The sequence below is a fragment of the Psittacula echo genome (genome assembly GCF_963264785.1).
Source record: "Psittacula echo genome assembly, chromosome: 13".
NCBI lineage: Eukaryota > Metazoa > Chordata > Aves > Psittaciformes > Psittacidae > Psittacula > Psittacula echo.
Genome location: NC_137749.1, coordinates 8,140,749 through 8,159,625, shown reverse-complemented (window position 1 = coordinate 8,159,625; position 18,877 = coordinate 8,140,749). Strand labels below are relative to the sequence as shown.

Here is an 18,877-nt window from a genome sequence, read left to right as displayed (position 1 = left end):
CACAACTGCTGGCAAAGGGTTTACTTCAGGGAGCAGGGAGGTGTCAACATTGTAGATTGCTGCACCTCTTGATCCCAAAGTAGTAGAGAACCTCCGACCTCTGTTTCAGGCCTATTATATGTGAGAATCCATGGGTGAATCCATATATAGATCCATGTCAAAGGTAAAGCTCCCTTCTTACTTGTTCTTTCTAGTACGACTTGGACAACTGTTTGGAAAATGATACTTTTGCATGCTGCACTCCATTAACATTTCTTCCATGAGATTTCCATCACTGGTACAGACCCGTATCAAATATGTCAGCAATGCACGAACCACTTTTTCATCCTGCCAGATCTAAGACTTCATACTCTCTCACAATTGTATCTCTAGCAAAACGCTTCAGGGACCAAGTACTGAGGAAAGGCAGCCTTACTTAAGGTTGGTGCCTAAGGAATGTTAGCATTAGTAGGAATTAGGAATGTTAGCAAAGTATTTTCTGAAGCAGGAATTACACAGAACTGAAGAGATTTTGGCTAAAGTCACTTTAAGTAACTCCTTTCTCCTTTACAGCTTCAGGGCCCTGAGGCAAGCCAGATCAAAGCTCTACATCATACAGTGACCAAACATATTTTAACAGTTCCAGACTTCAAGATCTTTCTGAATTTCATGACTCTATACTTAGTACTTACTTTTAGGCCACTGCAGAACATCAGACTGTCGATATGCAGCACAAACTTCAGCAGCCTTCATCTCTCATCAGGAGGAACAGGAATGGCCAAGGGAGAATGGCAAGAAGGTGCTGCCTGCCCTGCACCCTCATGGCCCCAAGAACACGTTTTCAGACTTTCTTCTGGAGTACGCTGCACCTACTTCCCAGCTACAATGCTGCTTTTGTGGCCCAGAACTTCAGGAAGCACAGCTATTCCCAGTAGAAGCCAAAAGCTTAGTTAGAAGTTACTCTTGGGTCTTTTTAATTAGATACAATGTCGTATCTGTCTTTTTCTAAACACACGAGATCTTTAGTTAAGGTGGCAGAAGTCCATTCTAGTATCTCTCCCATTATTTTCTGTATTAATCGTACAGACTTGCCATTCACCTCGAAGTCATTTATCCATTTGGCTTGGTTTTACTTAATTGTGATCATTAAAGCTAAAAGATTACTTTCTAGAGGCTCTGTAACTGCACAATAAATTTCTCCGACAACTCGTGGTTTAAAACTACTGCCTTTCATTAAGCAAAGCATTCTCTAATACCCTGCTGTGGTATCAGACTTGCAAAAAGGCCTTGAAATGAATCAAGAATCCTTGCTCCATCAGAAAAGAGAAAATACCTGTCTGATCCTCAACTATGACAGGCAGCATGAAAATTAAAGCCATGAGGTTTGGGGTTTTGGTTGTTGTTTTGATATGGAAGAAGAAGTCAGGACTGAAATGCATGACCTGAAGTGATTAACTATAATCTTCCACTCTCACTCTAGCTTTTCCTCCTATCAAAATAGAAATCCCAGAAGACAAGAATACTGCTCTACTGCACAGATCAAAAGACATTATACACCTCCTTTTTACAGTTAGCATCCTGAGTCTTACCTCCAGGTTTTTTCTTCATGCTTTGAGAACAGAAAAAAACAAACCAAACCCCCAGATCCCCAAAAAAAAAAATCCCAAGGAGCTGCTAACTGTATTGACCTAAAAATCAACAGGTACAGTAACTCTGGGTCAGATGGTATGAACATGACCACAGACACATGCAGTCCTTCCTCCCTAAGAAGCCCACAGGTAGCATGACACAGGCACCAGACAACATCAGGTCACCTCCTGCAGGCAGCGCAGAGAGCACAGGGCCTGCCCACAGACAAAGACACGCTCACTCCAGGGCCCAGCTGAGCAGGCTACTTGCCCCTCAAGGGAACCAACATCCTATTTGCACCAAGACATGATTCAGCCTTCTATTTACCAAGATGGACAAGTAGAACACAGCACATCTAAACCAAACTGAAGCACCTCTAATAATTCCAGTGCACTGAACCTTGCAAATTCATAGGGGGATTATCAGTGCTGGATTATCATTGCATTTTCTTATGCTAAAATGTTCTGGTTTAAATTTAAAAGGTGGAAAAGAAAAAGGAGGGTTAAGAAAAAGGTAACATCCCATCTCAGTTTGAGAGGCAGCTCTACCCTGCCACCACCTGAATTTACAGGGTTTCCTGAGGCTTGAAGGTAGATGAAGGAGGTTAACAAAATTACAGGAGTCTAAGTGATTTCTATTTAAATCAAGTCTGCAAAAGCTTTACTCTATAATGCCCAATGACACTCCAAGGTAAAGAGTAATATTTGAAATTTTTTTTGCACAAAAGCTTCAGGTCCATTATAATTACTAAGATCAGAAGCAAGAGGGCTCTTTGCTTAAGATAACATTTACAGTGGAAAACTGAAGTTATTTCTCTGGTATGTTCAACAATGAAATCAAAGAGAAAGCAAGGGAACACCGTATGGGAAAAGCAAACATTTAACACAAACACAATAGCAAAGCTTTTGTTTTCTAAAAGCACTATTTCTAGCTGTTCATATCAGAGAGCTCCCCAGATTCACTGAGCAGGATGAGAAGGTCAAAGAAAAACAACGGCTTGCCTTTTTTGGGTGTTTCACCAGTTAGCACAACGGGGACAAAAGCAAAAGCTCTCTCGAATGCTCTGTTAGAGCAGCTCAGCTTTTGCTCTTAGTTCCCAGCTACAATCCCAACACACAAGTAAACAAACCCTTCTAGCCCCTGACAGCCTTCTCCTTCCCGCACCGCCGGACCCGAAGGGAAGGACCCAAGTTCAGCACTAACCTGTTTGAGTTCCGCAGGCATTTATGCAAGGTGCCAGTTCTACAGTCCCTAGCAGCGAACACCTCCAGCTTCCTGCGAAACCTGCGCGGACCCAGCCTTCTGCTCCGGCAGCCTCCAGAGCCTCCTTCCTCCGCGAAGCTCGCTCCTTTTGTACCCCGGCCAGCAGCCCCGCCGCCCGAGAACCCCTCAGCTGCCTCCCCACGGACAGAGCCCATCCAGGGAGCACAGCCCAACCAGCCGAAGCTGCTCCGATGGCAGCAGAGCCACCACCGGCGGCTCCCGCGGGGCCGCGTCCCTTTGCACCGGCTCCCCCCGCACTGCCCCGGCGCCGGGCGGCTCCGGCCCGGGGGGCGGAACTGACGGGCAGCCGCAGCGGGCTGGGCCGCGGCCACGCCCGGCACCCCGGGAGTCCCGGTGGGCTCCGCTTCCCGCCGGAGGGCAGCGGACGGATCGGGGCACGGAGCCGGACCCCAAGGGGAGTCCTGCGGCCAGAAACCCTCTCCCCGTGCCGGCCCCGCGCCCGGGGGTGCCCGCGCTTCCTAGCCCGCCCCGCTGGATCCCGGAGACAAAGAGGAAGAACGTGACTGCTGCCAGCCTCTCTCCACACGCTAACCTGCTACTGCCACGGAGGCAGAAAGCGCTTCAGGTACCGCCCGCGCTGGGAGCGCAGCTACCTCGACAGGGACAGGGAGGTCTAGCAGGAAAGCCCAGGAACGGATGGCTTCTCGCTCGCTTACTTTTTGTACTTCACTTCGAGATTAATGCCATCCCTAACGCACCAGCACCAGACAGAGAAAAAACCATCTTCCATCACAACCTCCTCCCTTTTCCATCTTAACACAGATGCACCCAAGTTTATGGCCCAAAGTACACCTGACCACATTTTTTTAAAGCCATTCACCTGCCCACAAATCTGCCTCACATTAATTAAAAGATTGTCTTGATAAATTACTCATTACCAGAATGAATGCCAGATGTGCTACACCTTGCTTCCACCACACTGTGCAGCAGAACCTAGGACTTCACAGCATGATATAGCATGGTTTTCACATCCGTTCATTGCCAGTAAAGTGGAAGTGCCCAGATTTCCCGTTCAGTCTTTGAACGGGGAGTCAGGCTGCAAACCTCTGTGTAATCCCTGGGAAGGAGAGCCTCCCACTCTTCTTATTCTAGGATTTGATCCTTCTTCCTGCCCTTCCCAAGAAATTGCAGAAAGGGTATGTAATTAATAAATATATTAAGACATCCAATCTATGAAGAAAGTAACTAGGCAGGTGTAAACCAAGCTTGACTAAATCTGGACTCTTCCCCCTAGACCCAGCACGGGGCAGGAGGAGATGCTTACCCAGCATTGGAACTACAGCCTTGCCCTTCAGATGGAAGCAGTTACCCAGGTCTGAGAGGCAGCCACCTGCATCCTCCCCCCAGTGCTAATAACCAGCACTGCTTGCAGTCGCCAACTGAGGGGGAATGGTGGTTTTTACTCTTCTGTACTAGGTTCCTGCAGCAAACCAAAGCAATAAATAAACCCACTGCTGTAACAGCTGGTGGCTGAACAATGGTAATTAGGGACTGAAAGCTACTGCCATCAAATTAGAGGCTACCCCTGAAAAACAGGGATAGTCAGAGACAGTGAGATCAGCTAGAAAGCAGCAAGAAAGGTGCATTACCATTTAATCTTCTTTAATTATCAGAATAGGTGCCTTTGTACAAGTGTCTTTTTATCTCAGCTTCAGGTTCCCTGAAAATTCTAAAACATGCTTCCAGTGTCAAAGTGATTAACATGGTAATTAGTATCAGTCCTACAAGATCAACATGAAAGGGTCGCATCTCCTATACTAACATTAAAGACCAGAAGGAATGCTTCAGACTTATTTAATTCTAGTTTCAGCCTTCTTACTGCCAATTTCAGCATCTCAGCTCAGTATCACAGCTAAGCCTTTGTATTTTAGGGGCAGAGAACATGGCAGAACTATGTTACCCAACTCTGATCCTAACTTGTTTAAAAACAAATACTATAAAAGTTAACAAAGGCAATGGTAGATGCTCCACAAGGTTTAGCTGAAGCAAAGTTAGTTGTTTCACTGGAGAGAAAATATATGCTTTATCTATAGTGGAATAATTTAGAGGCAACTGGTAGTGGCTGTTGTTACATACTTAAAGGGCAGAGCAAAGCAAAAGGAACACGTTTTGTATGAGTCTCCCGTACTTTTGTACAGCAGCCTCCCCCCCTTTCTCCTTGTCCAGCTTTTCTTCAGTTAACAAACTAAAATAGCTCAACTTTTGTTGAGGCCATGCTGGCATAGAAAAGTACCATTCAGTTTAGGCATGCACATGGATGTGTGCCAGACCTTTATACACTGTCAAAGAAAAAGACACTATAAAGTCTATATCCATAGGGCACCAAAGTAGCTACTCCTGCATGTGAAACAACACAACTGAAACCTTCCTGGGTGGACTTGCCAATTCTTACACACATAAGAAAGTCTCTCAAGTTGTAAACCCACAGGTATTTGTGCAAGATCAACGTTGTTGAATTTTGAAGTTCCACCTTCTGGAGTCAGGTTGTTATTTAAAAACATCATTTTCCTTTCAAAAATACAATAGCTGCTTGTGGGCCTGCTGGCTGGAGGATATTTTGACTCAAAGCCAAAGATTAAAAAAATACATCTCAAGTCCCCTTATTTCTTCTCTTATTTCTCAGCCACTTGCAATATTTTACCAGCTGATAGAATGCTGAATGCTGAGATTTGGCAATGCTGAAGTAAAAGAACTAATTACCTAAATAAGAGTTATGGATTAGATCCCTAAGGTTATGCTGAACTTCCAGATTCTGGCAACAAATGCTCTATCCATTAGTATCAGACTGCTGACTGTATCACAACCTCCCCTTCTGCCCCCCTTTTTTTAAATGAACCTTAATTTCTTAATCTGTCACATTTTTCCCAGCTGCAAAAGCAGGGTGAAAACCTTCTTTCTTCTTACTCAGAAATTAAGAATTTATAAACAGGAAGGGATTTAATTCTCTGGAAGATGGAACAAAACAGTATCTGGGCCAAGCTCTCTTTTTTATTTTCTCCCATTACCCTTAAAAAATTCTCCATCCCTAGTGCTGCACTATAGATTGATCTGCTCTCAAAGGCAGTAAAAATGAAATGGTTTACAGCTCTGCCTGGAAACATGACATATGGCTTCAGTGATATGTAACTTCCATAAACCCACCAGAGCAGGAAGCCACAAGATGAATCAAGAATCCCAGCTAACCATACAGGCTAAGCCCTGTGGATCACCCATGGCAGGTCTCAGCATCCACACAGGTCACCCTGTATTCACATAGATGCTTCCACACCAAGGATGTCGGTCCATGAATTTCATGTATCAGATAAACAACTGAGAGATCTAGGGAGCAGTACACCATGACGTGTCAGTGTGCCCTACTGTAACGACTTTAACACAGACGAATGAAAACAGAACATACCAAGGTACCTTTTGAAATATTTTCCAATTAATATTTCCATCATTTTTTAATATATCTGAAAAGTTACATGAGCCCTTTCAAAACATTCGTTCTTGCTCCAAAATGACTGTGTGACTCCAGTAGGGCATCAATGTGGTTTAGGCAATCTTCTGGCTTTCATACTGCAAGGTTAGAAATGGAGAGGAAGCCAGATTGCCTCAATCAGGGAGTGGTTGTGTATAAATGGAGGATGATTTTGTGTGTCATCCTTGTGGAAGTATCCAGTATTAAAGAAGAGGCCTAAAGGATCACAAGGCTGAAGAGCAATATGGCAAAGAGGAAGCAGACGCTTTCTGTAGAGGGACACCTTTAGGCATTTCAGTAAGTTAAGGGGATTTTCATTTATACATAAACACAGCTTCCATCTTGCTACATCTAATTATCAGTCAACTGCATTTCATCCAAGATCTCATATGACAGGATGAGAACAAGGACAATCTGGTGACAGCACTGCTTACATTAGAAATAAAGGACAGAGGAAGCTGCATGTCACTGCATATAGGTCACAGCTGAATGAATGACCTGTGTTTCTTCCCAGCAGCTTCATTTAGATAAGAATCAACACGTTTTACAGGGATAAAAATAGAAAAATCTCCTTCAGTTTAAGAAAATAAATTAAAATAGCATTACATTTATAACAGAATGACAACAGCAAGGGAAACAAATCAAACTTAAGGTTGGTACCGTGACTGTAATTTCATGCTGCAGTTATTAGAAAGGAAGCAAAGACACTCAGACACAGGAAAGAAAGACCCAGCATCAACCATTTTTCATTTCTTAGATTTTGTTGTGGTTTTGGGATTTTCCACATCATTTGTGCTGTATTTCAAGCTGCACATTACAATCACTTGCTCAGAAGATACCAGCTTAACATGTCATTCTCTCATCCAAAGGGTAAAAATGTGGCTTGCCATTACGTACTGGATTGATGGCTGGCTGTACCATCAACCCATTCTTATGGTAATGACTATCTTCCTCAAACCAAAACCTGAAGCTGTTTTGGATTTTCTTCTGAAGAGAGAATTAAGATGCCTGTATATGAAATTTTATTCCAGAGCATGTTTCCTGTATTTGAAATACATATAAAATAAGGCAGCAAAAAGGAAGATCTAATCAAGATGGGTTAGAGACATGGAGACTCTAGTTCTTTTCAACCTTTAACTACAGTAGTCTAAAAATGCCACTCTGCCAGCAGCTAAGGATACATTTTAGATCAGTATTCTGTAGCATTTCCCAGTCACCACAACTATGGTTAAAAAAATACTCTCTTCAGCCTGTAATTTGGTAGCTTAAAAACGGAAGCAGTTTGGGGTTTTGTTTGGGTTTTTTGGTTTTAATGTATGTATCTATAAAGAGTAAATTGTGACATTTATTTAAATCAAAGGCTTTAATTAGAGCTCAGCCTCAGGCTGCCCATGGCCATCTTTGGCTGTTCTGTTCTCAGTCACACTGATGACTTCAGTGAATTACTCCACAGTGTGACAAAGCCAACGAGAGACAATTTGAACCACTAACAAGATGGCCTAAACTAGTGAAAGGCTCAGTCATTTATCAATGTCATCACAATACAAAACTCATTTTGGGCTTTTCCAGCGTTGGTTCATGAGAACTTACAGATACTGGAGACAGCTGAAAAGGAATAGCTGAAAATTTCTGGGTTTAATAGCCAGGTTGAACCCTTCGAGTCCAAAGCTCAGAGGGCTTCAGGGAAGAGGAAATTGGTTTTAAAGCTTCTGCAAAACATTCTTGTGGCCACATGTGTATCTGCAAGGGTAGAGGCTTACGAAGATCAACTGGCTCCTGCGCAATGCCTTCTTAGGGATAAAGGTCTGCCTCGTCTGTACGCATACGGATCAAGGCCTGTATTACTAACAAGTTGTTTCATAAAATTGAGCGATACAGTGCAAAAAGGTTTTGTGAAGGTTTAAAATCTCTCTTCCTGAAGATCCGACATGAACTAGGGGTGTGCTTGGGAATTCAAACATAGGAGTATTAAAAACCTTAAAAAGCCAGTACAATTAATCCTGATCTGCTGAGAAATAAACAAGGAGCAGAACACAAAAAATAAATCACAACTTTAAAACACAAGATGTTTTCATGTTAATTATCAAGAGGCAAATGTGGTGAATGTGACTAGAAAGCTGCTTCTTTAAAAACTCCTGTTAGACCTGATACGACTCTTTAATGTTTACATTTGAATGTTCCTGTTTTCAGACATTTTTAATTATTACTTGCAGTTACTGATCTTGCAACACTCAGAGACATCATGCAAAGAACAAGCTAGACACCCCTTTACTTAAGGTATACACAGCAAGTAGAGTTTATTTCTAATGTGTTTCTCTTACACGTACTTCTCGAAGGAAACATAGTTCTATTAGTAAAGCAATGTAAAATCGTGGAAAAAATATTACGAAACTGTAAATTTGTCATTAAATTAAATAATTTTAATTTAAAGCTGGCAGGGCTCCAGGCCAGAAAGGATAACACTTGTGGAAAATTACTCTTCCAAAATCTTGGCAAAGAAAGTAAGAAATTTCTTGCCTTTCAGTTGCTTCCAAAACCTCACTCAATAGAAGTTCACAGAAAACAAAAGAAGTTGAGACTTTCAAGACAAATGAAACTGCAAAAATATTTCTGAGATGCTCAGGGTAAACGTGGTCATTGCTTTGCACTATTATAATCCCTAGCATGAACCAGTTGCTGTCCTGCTGACAAACATTAGATGGCACTTTGGAATTTAGCAGTTACCATATAGAGTTGCAGAGCACATACTTCAGAGAAGTGTGAGACATGAAAGTGAGGTACTGTTGATGATACAGAGAAAAGTGAGATTTCTGCAAAGGCACATGTCTTTGAGCTAAAATATGTATTTCAACCTTCACGTGTAAACTATAGAATAGCGGGTAATTAGATTTTGAAATAAGAAATCATTGCGTTGGGAGGAATAAAACATTCCCTTACTAGGCAGAGGGGCAGTTTCTCAGTTTTTGAGTTGTCTTTTTTGTTTTTTAGTGAATCCTTTGGGACCTAGATTTAAAAATAGATTTGCTGATAACATTTTACACAACAGTTTTCTCTGATAATGCACCAGACTGAGTGAATTCTGCTTCATGCCAACAGATCTGAGCCCCAAATAACTCTAATAACTGGGGCTTAGGTGCTTTGTGTATCAAATAAATCCCTTCTGGAAAGCACTGCACAGCTTCTGATGCAGCTGGTCAAAACTCAGTTGTTCCTCAAATTGATACTAATATGTATCCATGTTTTTACCATGTAAGGCCTTAAATGAAGACTGAAGATTAATCATAGGGGAGAAGCTGTAACAAGAAACAGAAGAAAACCAGGAAACAAATTCTCACAGGAATAGTTGCTGTCCACCTTGCAGAGGCTCTCATACGATATAGACCATGATGTCTGTTGCAGAGACTCTTTTTGCTAGCCTTCTGCTATCTCATTCCTCTGGCAGCACAAGAACCAGGTTCTAGGATTTCTTTTGGAATCTGGGTAATCCCAGCACAGAGGCAAACAGGAGGAGCTCCCTGAGCAAGCAGTGGTGCAACATGCCATACTGTCACTCTGGAAAGTCTCTAATTGAAACACTTGCAGTAATTCCAAGAGAGCTACTGCCCTGGCTAATCCCTGTAAGGTGCAGGCTGGCTCGGTCACTGCGTCTCAAGCCGTTCGCAGTACTTTGGCCCTGAACATCAGTTCCCTGCTTCTAGTTTCCACTGATGCTGAGGTATCAGGAAAAGATCCTGACTCTCACTGTAGACCAGGAGATGGGACAATGTTCATAAAAAAAAGGCAGCAAAAGCCCCAACCTCCAAGCTAAACTCAACTGCTACAATCTCCAGCACAGCAGAAGCCAGGAACAGGATCACACCTCATGCATGTGGAGCACATCTCCCCGAAAAGTAGCTGAGTAACAGCTTCTGGTCCAGTTCCTAACTGTGCTGCGACTCACAGGTACTGCAAATATCTCTCAGCTCACACTGAATTCTGATCTAAGAACTCATTTTCCCATGGGAATCATATTCCCAAATCTCCCCCCTCCTTATCCCCTGGAACCTCCGAATAGTTGCACATATGCAGAAGCTGAAACCTGACCCAGCTCATTCCTAGAAATTCAGTAAGACTACTCTTAGGTACTGAATTTACAGGATCAGGCTGACGGCATAGCAAGTGTGTGTGTAACCAACCACACCGTGATTTGTGCAGCAGAACACAAGAGCTGAATTACACTGCTGGGGAGCTGAGAGCAGGGGGCATGATATGACCAACACCAACCATACTGTACCTCTCAATCAGAACTTGCATCTCTATTGTTTTAGTTGGTTTTATAAAGGAATTAGGACTATCCCTACAAATGCTTTCAACATTTTGCAACCTGCTCAGTACTAGCAGCACATGCATGGGTTAAATACCAATGAGTTTTCTTCTGGGTATTTGGCACTGTAACAGGAAATAGTACTGTAGCACTGGGAGCTGTCATGAACCGACAGCACTATTGTCTGTACCTGACCTTACCTGTAAGGCAAAAAAACCCCCCAATTTTCCATGCTGGCAGTCCCTTGATATGAGCAGAAATACCTTATATAACAAAGGAAGCCAAGAGGCACTACAAACTAGAACTAATTACATAAAACTTTACACACAAAGATGGAACTGTGCTCTGTACGAGACTGGGTGCAGCTCAGGACCCATTTTTGCTTTTTCTCTGCGTATATTCAAAGATATGTACAATACAAATGCACCCATGTTCTTACTATCAAAGCTCTTGAAACAGTCTCTATATTCTAACACCCTGCGCTATGTCAGTGTGGAGCAGAGAATCTTAAATGAAAGCAATGAAATACAGACAGAAGAGCTATTTCTGCCCAAGCTGTAAGTCAGAGAGGTGAACTTGATGGTGTTTCTTAGGAAAGCAAATTGAGATAATCTTCTTGTATTTTTTTAAATTCTCTGCATGTGTTCTGGTGAGCTTTAAAGTTCAGTTTTTACTTGAAACTGACCTTCCATTCAAAAAATGGCCTTTTTTGGCAGGAGTCATAGGTTTCCCAGATTAACATAAAGACCAAAGGCTGTTATTGGTGCTTAATTAGGGCTACAAAATACCTGCCTAGAAGAATGGAAAAAGGAAAACGTATGTGTTAGTTTTTAAACAGGTGTTATTTTTCTGGAACATGAGTTGAAATTAAGTGATCCAAATTGTAACCAGGAGAATATTCTGCAGCTTTTTTCCATTACTGTTTTTCCTTCAGCATCTACAATCACATTTGCAAAATGAAGAAAAATAATATTTTAATAACTCTGTTGATGACTGACATTTCAAGATGGCCTTTTGGGCTATCATTGGTTGGTGGGGGATTTGCAGGTCTCTTTTGGCAAGGGTGTTCATAGGAAAAAACCCAAACCCAAGCACCAGTGTGTGATTCTTCATTCCCACGTAAACATCTGCTCTCCTTTCAACTCTGTTTTGTTAGTATCCTGGTTAAACACAAAGTTAGGGTAGATTTGCACCAAAATTATGTATCAATTTATCAAAACACATGGTCAAGCATATGTCAGGCCTGGAGAAACACATGAAAAAAGTTCTTACCAGTTCCTGTCTCTCTACTCTGCTCTCGTGAGACCTCACTTGGAGTATTGTGTGTGGTTCTGGTGTCCTCAACATAAAAAGGACATGGAACTGTTGGAACAAGTCCAGAGGAGGCCACGAGGATGATCAGGGCACTGGAGCACCTCCCGTATGGACAGGCTGAGAAAGTTGGGGCTGTTCAGCTTGGAGAAGAGAAGGCTGCGTGGAGACCTCATAGCAGCCTTCCAGTATCTGAAGGGGGCCTACAAGGATGCTGGGGATGGACTCTTCATCAGGGACTGTAGTGACAGGACAAGGGGTAACAGGTTCAAACTTAAACAGGGGAAGTTTAGATTGGATGTAAGGAAGAAATTCTTTACTGAGAGGGTGGTGAGGCACTGGAATGGGTTGCCCAGGGAGGCTGTGAATGCTCCATCCTTGGCAGTGTTCAAGGCCAGGTTGGATGAGGCCTTGGGTGACATGGTTTAGTGTGGGGTGTTCCTGCCCATGGCAGGGGGGTTGGAACTAGATGATCTTAAGGTCCTTTCCAACCCTAACTATTCTATGATTCTAGAGGTAGGACACTAATTAAACACGATAGACAACTTTCAGCCTGTGCTTATTACCATACCTCTTAGCAAATGAATAATGACCTCAGTGATAGAAGACTGACTCAAAAGGCTCATCACTTACATTAAGTTGTTTTTTCCTGATTTGCATTTAAACAATTTATTATTGTGTGTATTTCCTTAGTTCAGAAGCAACCACTTTGCATTGCTCTAACTCCACCACTTGGAAGATGGCCATGTATAAAGGGGAACAACCCACAGATAGGACTTACACAAGATGCATTTGTTACAGTGCAATCTACCATACTGGGCATCACACAAATTATATTCCTCCAGTTTAAAGAACAGAGAGAAAAAATGAAAACCTCCAGATGTGCAGTGAAAGAGTTAAGCCAGTATGAAATGACTGTAGGGCAGACTTCAGTGAATCATTCATAAGCCTTTATAAATGGCACAATCACAAGCCCTATTTCAGAGAAGTCTGACTCAGTCACATCTAAGGGACCAAATTATTGTGCACAGTATTACAAAAGGTACAAACAAGCTCAGTTCTGCCTCCAACACCATATTCATGCCATGTTAAATCTACTGCAATTGCACAATCATGCACAAGGCTGGCTTTACAAGTGACAAGCGAGCAGCCTGTATAATAATGTATATTGCTAGGTGTAATAGTTACATAAATATGAGATATTAAGCTATATTCAACGATATCACAGCATGCTGATTCAGCTTGGTTTGATTATTAGACATTCCAGCCCATACAATGTACTTGCACACTTTACCATGAAGAATTTCAGCAAGCCTAATTCTTACATGGTGTGAAAAAGCACAACAGATTGACAGAAGGAAACCTTTGAAGCTGCTGGCCTAACATCAAGTCAAAAACTCGTCAGTGAAGCTGCTTGGATTGAAGTTTAAAGTCAAAACAGGATCCAAAACTTGTAATTTGTTTTTGGAAACAAAAGAAGCTATTTTGTCACTGCTTTAAGGGGAAGAAAGTAGTCACTAAATCTGATTTTTAACTTAAGAGTTGCAGTCATAGGTCTCTTGGCACATGCTGTTGACTGACAGACCTCTAGAAAGCACACCATAAACTGATAGCTGTTGCTCAGTCACTATTTACCCCTCAGCAGCCTTTACTAGTTCAGTGGCATCAGAAGTGCAATGGAGCTTACTTCTTACAGGAACTACTATTTGATGTGTAAAAAGTATTCCATAAAGTAAAGCAGATTTATATAAAACTTGCAGCAAGACTAACAATTTAATACCACCAGGCTTTAAATAAAAATATCATTTTAAGAAAAGAAATGTACACCAGAGTGAATTTATGCCGACAGGCTTTTTAAATAAAGGCTTTGTAAAAAGCATGGGGGAATATCCATATTATACTAACACATATGCATACACACAATCTCTGTGCATCCCATAGCTCATATGCATATATGATATAGATTTGGGGTTTAATCTTAGCCAAATGTACTAGATGATATATCTAAAAAAAACCCAAACATAAAAACACCCCAACAAACCCACCACAGGGAGCCTGAAAGAATGCAAATAACAGTCAAATGCTGGAAGTTTTTTATTAGTGGATGATTTTGTCAATGCAAAGACTTCTCAGATCAACTTATGTTACTTCTTACAGCCATAAGAGTTGATCTGGTAAGCAAGACTCATGAGCACGCAAGGGGCTGATCTCTGTTATTTATACCATGTGAGATTTGGCAACTCCCACAGCCTTCCTAACTCTAGGAAGAGGAATAACACCTACCTGTTTTGTAACAGGAACCCCTCTCAAATCCCTGTAGGCCACTGCAAAATTATTGAAGTCAAAGTATTGCTACAGTGTATTTGTTGGCAAAAGAGGTTTACTGGATGCTGTACTTTATTTTGGTTATGAAACATTAAGAGGAATGGAGATTATCAATATGCACCAATGGGGAAAGGATCTTTGAATGCAAACATTGTTGTTCAGCTCCCAGCTGATCAGACTTGTCAAAGCTTCTCTGAAACCCATGGAACCATGCCAGTTTAAACCAACTCAGGATATAGCCTTGTGTTTAATAAGTTTCACATGTCTGATGTTTTAATAAAAGTAAAAAAAAAAAAAAAGAGAGAATATTCTTTATTATTAAAAAGTTATGCTTTGAACAGTTGGCTAGCCAGTGATAACACTGCAGCTTTGTGCATTCAGCCCACTACAGTACATACCCTACACATGCACTTTCCTACCTTCTCCCTGCCCAACTTCAGCTCCTGCTGTGAAGAGCAGCAGAAGGCTGAGTGAAAATAGAAGCAGGTAGATTAAACTACCTCACACATGAAGAGTATTAAGACTTACCAAGCTTATAAAAAAACATTATAAACCAGGTTCTCTAACAAATAGAAGTTACATGATCGGTGCTACTCACCACTGACTTAGATGCCTATTAGACTATGCCTGCATTGGTAACTGATAAAAAGACCAAGACTGCCAAGACTCCCACAGCTGGGGATACTGGAACAACCAAAACAATATTATTTTACATTCTTTACTGAAAAAATTAAAGAAGTAAACACCAATACACATTAACAGACAGCTCTGCTCTTTTTGTACAACCAGATTTGCACTTTCAGAACAAACAGCAATAGTGGGAGCCATGTGGCTCCCATAGCTCAAAGCCAAAACAGGGAACAGAATCATCCTTAAAAACCGGAAGGATTTTTAGGGGATTTTTATCAACTAGATAAAAGCCTTATGATTAAAATCTCATTAAATTATACCTTTTTTTTTAGAATAATGCAAAGGTTTCAACGGATTAAACTAATGACATTTTGTCTAAAAGGTTCTTAGTCTAGAAGAACACTTCATTTGACCACTTCAAAATCCTCAGTAATGTGTGTGTAATGTTTCATATCTTCCAAAAGTTCTAGAGTTGAAACACCTTAAGTCATGTCACTGATGCTACACTCAGCAACAAGCTCTAACTGAAGGCAGCCTTTAACACTGGGGAAGCTACACAAGGCAGAAGTTGTATTTGCCCACTTATTAACCACTCACAGCACTTGTGTCCCCATTCTCCAGAAATAGTGCTAGTTAAAGCTACCTGTCTCTGTGACAGTAGCTGGTTATTGCCTCTTGCAGGAAGGAGAGATAGGTCCAAAACCTCTGCATGGCCAGAAGGTTTGGCAGGCACTGCCTGCTACACAGTGGGCTGGGATAACGATTTGGCCACTACCTCAGTAAGAGCCTATCACTAATACTAATGGGAGACATTTCAGCAATGTCTAGGACCTCTATGAATATTTAGGACCGCTTATCCTGAGGACAGGATTTCCCAGAAACCCCTCCTCTGGGAAAAAGTCCTATTCAAGAATCATAGAATAGTTAGGGTTGGAAAGGACCTTAAGATCATCAGGACCTTAAGATCATCAATTTCCAACCAATCATCTCAGCTATTTCTAATTAGTATCTGAACAAACCATTAACGATTTGTTTAATGTGCCCAATTAATCAACTTCACCCATTAAAAACAACTTTAAGATACTTTTTAGAAAAACCCTCCACACTTTCTCAATGTAACATTAAGAAGTCCATGCACGTGTCTTTTGGCAATCCCAGCACATCCCTGAGCTCATTTGCAGACCTGATACTTCTTGTCAGGGGCCAAAAGACACAATGCCTTATGCACTCCTAGCAGACATCAACAAGTACACCACAGTTCACATGTTCTGCTGGAGTACTCTAAATTCACACTGAACAGGCAGAACTCACCAGTCAAGGAACTGAAGGAAGTGTCTAAAAGGGCTGCCTAGGACAAGGAGCCATTGTTATGGAATTAATTAGAATCAATATTTGCATAAGACCTTGATTTTGTCTTTGAGGACTTTATGAAGCTGTTACACTTCTGGCACATTGCCTATACACTATTTTTCCTTTTATAAAATTAAAGGAAAAAGCTTAATTTTCTTTTCTAAGAAGGGAGTAAGTTTGGGAGCATTTATTACAAGAAAAGTACTGAGAGAGACTGTTAACAAAGCCCTGACTATACACACTTCTCTAACAAATCTCTTTGACAGCTTCCACTTTGACAAACAACACAGAAAACTGATGCCTGGTGGTGGGGACTGTTAAAGGGTATTTGGCATTCTGATAAAAATGGAGTTAACCCTCATTTTTTTCCCCTAAATTCTGCTCAGAATAACTAGATCATACATAAACACCTATATGACTTCCAAACAGGAAAGCTGCCACTTGAGTTATTTTGTAATATTACTTGCAACAAAAGGTTGAATAGGGCAGCAGTACAGCAGAAACAGCAGAAATCAGCCAGTCCTCACTGAAATACAGCTTCACATAGTTGCATTTCACTAGTGCATGAGCAATCCTTACAAACAGCAGAGTGTAGAGTGCCTTTTGCTTTGCGTACTCTTAACAAGGAATTGCAATATAGAATAATAAAGATGAAATCATGATATATTCTGCATAAGACTGAATGTACAGCTTTCATCCTTTGTTTAAACAGAATTTAATTAATTCTAGTAATTCAAGGAGGAATTTGGCCCTCAATACATTTAATAAAAATTCACACAAATAACCTTTCATTAATTCTTAACTGTACATATTTAGCTATTCAATCATTTTATTTCATATACAAGCTACTCTAAATACTTCAGCATTAATTATTTAGGAACTAAAGCTCCTCTTGCACAGTGGCAGTGAGCCGAGTGTACACAGATTCAGTGTGGGGTCGCTTACAGGGGTGTTTCTCCATAAGAGTCACGTAGACCCCAGTAACTTAAAACTCTTTTATTAAGTTTTCTTGGAAGTGGTTAGACCTTAAGCCATAACACTGCAGAAAATTCATGCTTCATCAGTTTTGTGGATAAGGAATTTCATTCTGGAGCTATTAATCAAGCACTTTGCACAAAGTCATTCAGAAAAAGTGAAGGTGAACTTGTCCTTTCCCTGTGAAAAATACTATGTAAGCACATCTCCCTTCTTCATAGCCCAGCTGCTAACCAGAGGGTAACAACCTAAAACTCCTACCAGCTACTGTCAAGCTTTCAGCCTAACAAGCACAGGCTACTCCTTTCACACGAAGTCCCATATTCAAACACCTACACGTACAGAAACATGGCAGCTCTTAATAGAAGAGCTATGCTAACATAATATAATGTAGAGTCTGCCTGAATACAGCTTAGTGCAAGTATAATTGTAAAACAGCCTGGTGTAATTGGGAAACAACTTTCAGAATCCCCACAGCCCAGAGGTTCTCTCTGAATTGAACAATGTTTTCTTAGGAAGCAGACCTTCACAAATGGTACTATTGCTTCTGCATGACTTACCTTGCATGTCAGAGCAACTTGCGAGCTTAAGTAATTTAGAGCTGTAAGTAGTTTATCATTGCACATTTACACAGTTAAAGAACACATATCAAGCAAAACAATATTTGGAAATCTGTGGCTACCGCAAAGCCAGTTTGCATCATTAAAATTAAGTCCATTAATTCAAAAAACATGAGAACAAATTATGAAGTCTTCCCTCCACAAACAATAAGACTTCACAGGAGGGAAATCCCTGCTTTTTATGCTGCTCCCTCTATTCAAACTCCAGCTATTTCTAACGGAAATTTTGTGTGCTATGGAGATTATGATTCAACCTTCTTTTTTAATCACCAGCACACACCATACATACAGCAAATGCATAGATTTAGAGGAGGGTGTGAAGATGTCTCTTTAGGGTTCAATACTCAAGGATGCATACGTGTTTAAAAGTATCCCATGAGCTAAAAGAGCAACTTCTAAGCCAAGGCTCTGAGGTCTGAGTTACCAAATCAATCAATGACACATAGCAACTCTAGGGTATCAGGAGACAAGCCACAGAATGAAATGCTGATGACAAACAAGATGCACTTGACTTTCTGGAATGGGAAATTCTGGTGTAGGTGAACTCTAGCAACAGGTAAAAGGAGCAGGCTGTTACCTGCAGGACAAGCTGCTGCCAGGCCGTTGCCAGTGGCTGACCATTGCCAATGTTGCACATACTCATTCGGTCTGCTGGCTGATTGGCACGCTCAAGTTGCAAGGAGACATTGCGCCGCTCTTCCTCAAGTGCACGGGTCAGCCGCTCGAAACGAGCTTCTTGCTCTTTAACAGATGCTAAAATGCTGGCAGCAGACCTGATATCATAGTCATCCATGATTGTTTTCAAATGCTCCTGCCTGTTAACTGACCAGGGCACATGGAAAGGGTTAGGTAAAGGGGTAGGGAGGGCACAGGTCAGAGGTTAGAAATAAAAATGCACACGGTTAGTCACCCTACTAAAATACTGCTCACTCTAAGAAGCAAACTGCAGTGCTCTTTGAAAAGCCTGCCTTCCCATCCATCGATCTGATTTTAACTTAAAAGTAAATAATC

General features: G+C 41.4%; 1 protein-coding gene across 1 annotated transcript in view; it reads right to left on the bottom strand.

The window, feature by feature from the left end:
- ARVCF (ARVCF delta catenin family member) overlaps positions 1-18,659 on the bottom strand; it is a gene marked incomplete at both ends in the record, with an annotated part of 163,542 nt that extends 144,883 nt beyond the window's left edge. The window contains one exon of the mRNA XM_080628618.1: positions 18,444-18,659. Within this exon, the coding sequence (XP_080484744.1) occupies positions 18,444-18,659 (216 nt within the window). The remainder of the gene's footprint in view (positions 1-18,443) is intronic.
- Positions 18,660-18,877: the final 218 nt, after the last annotated feature.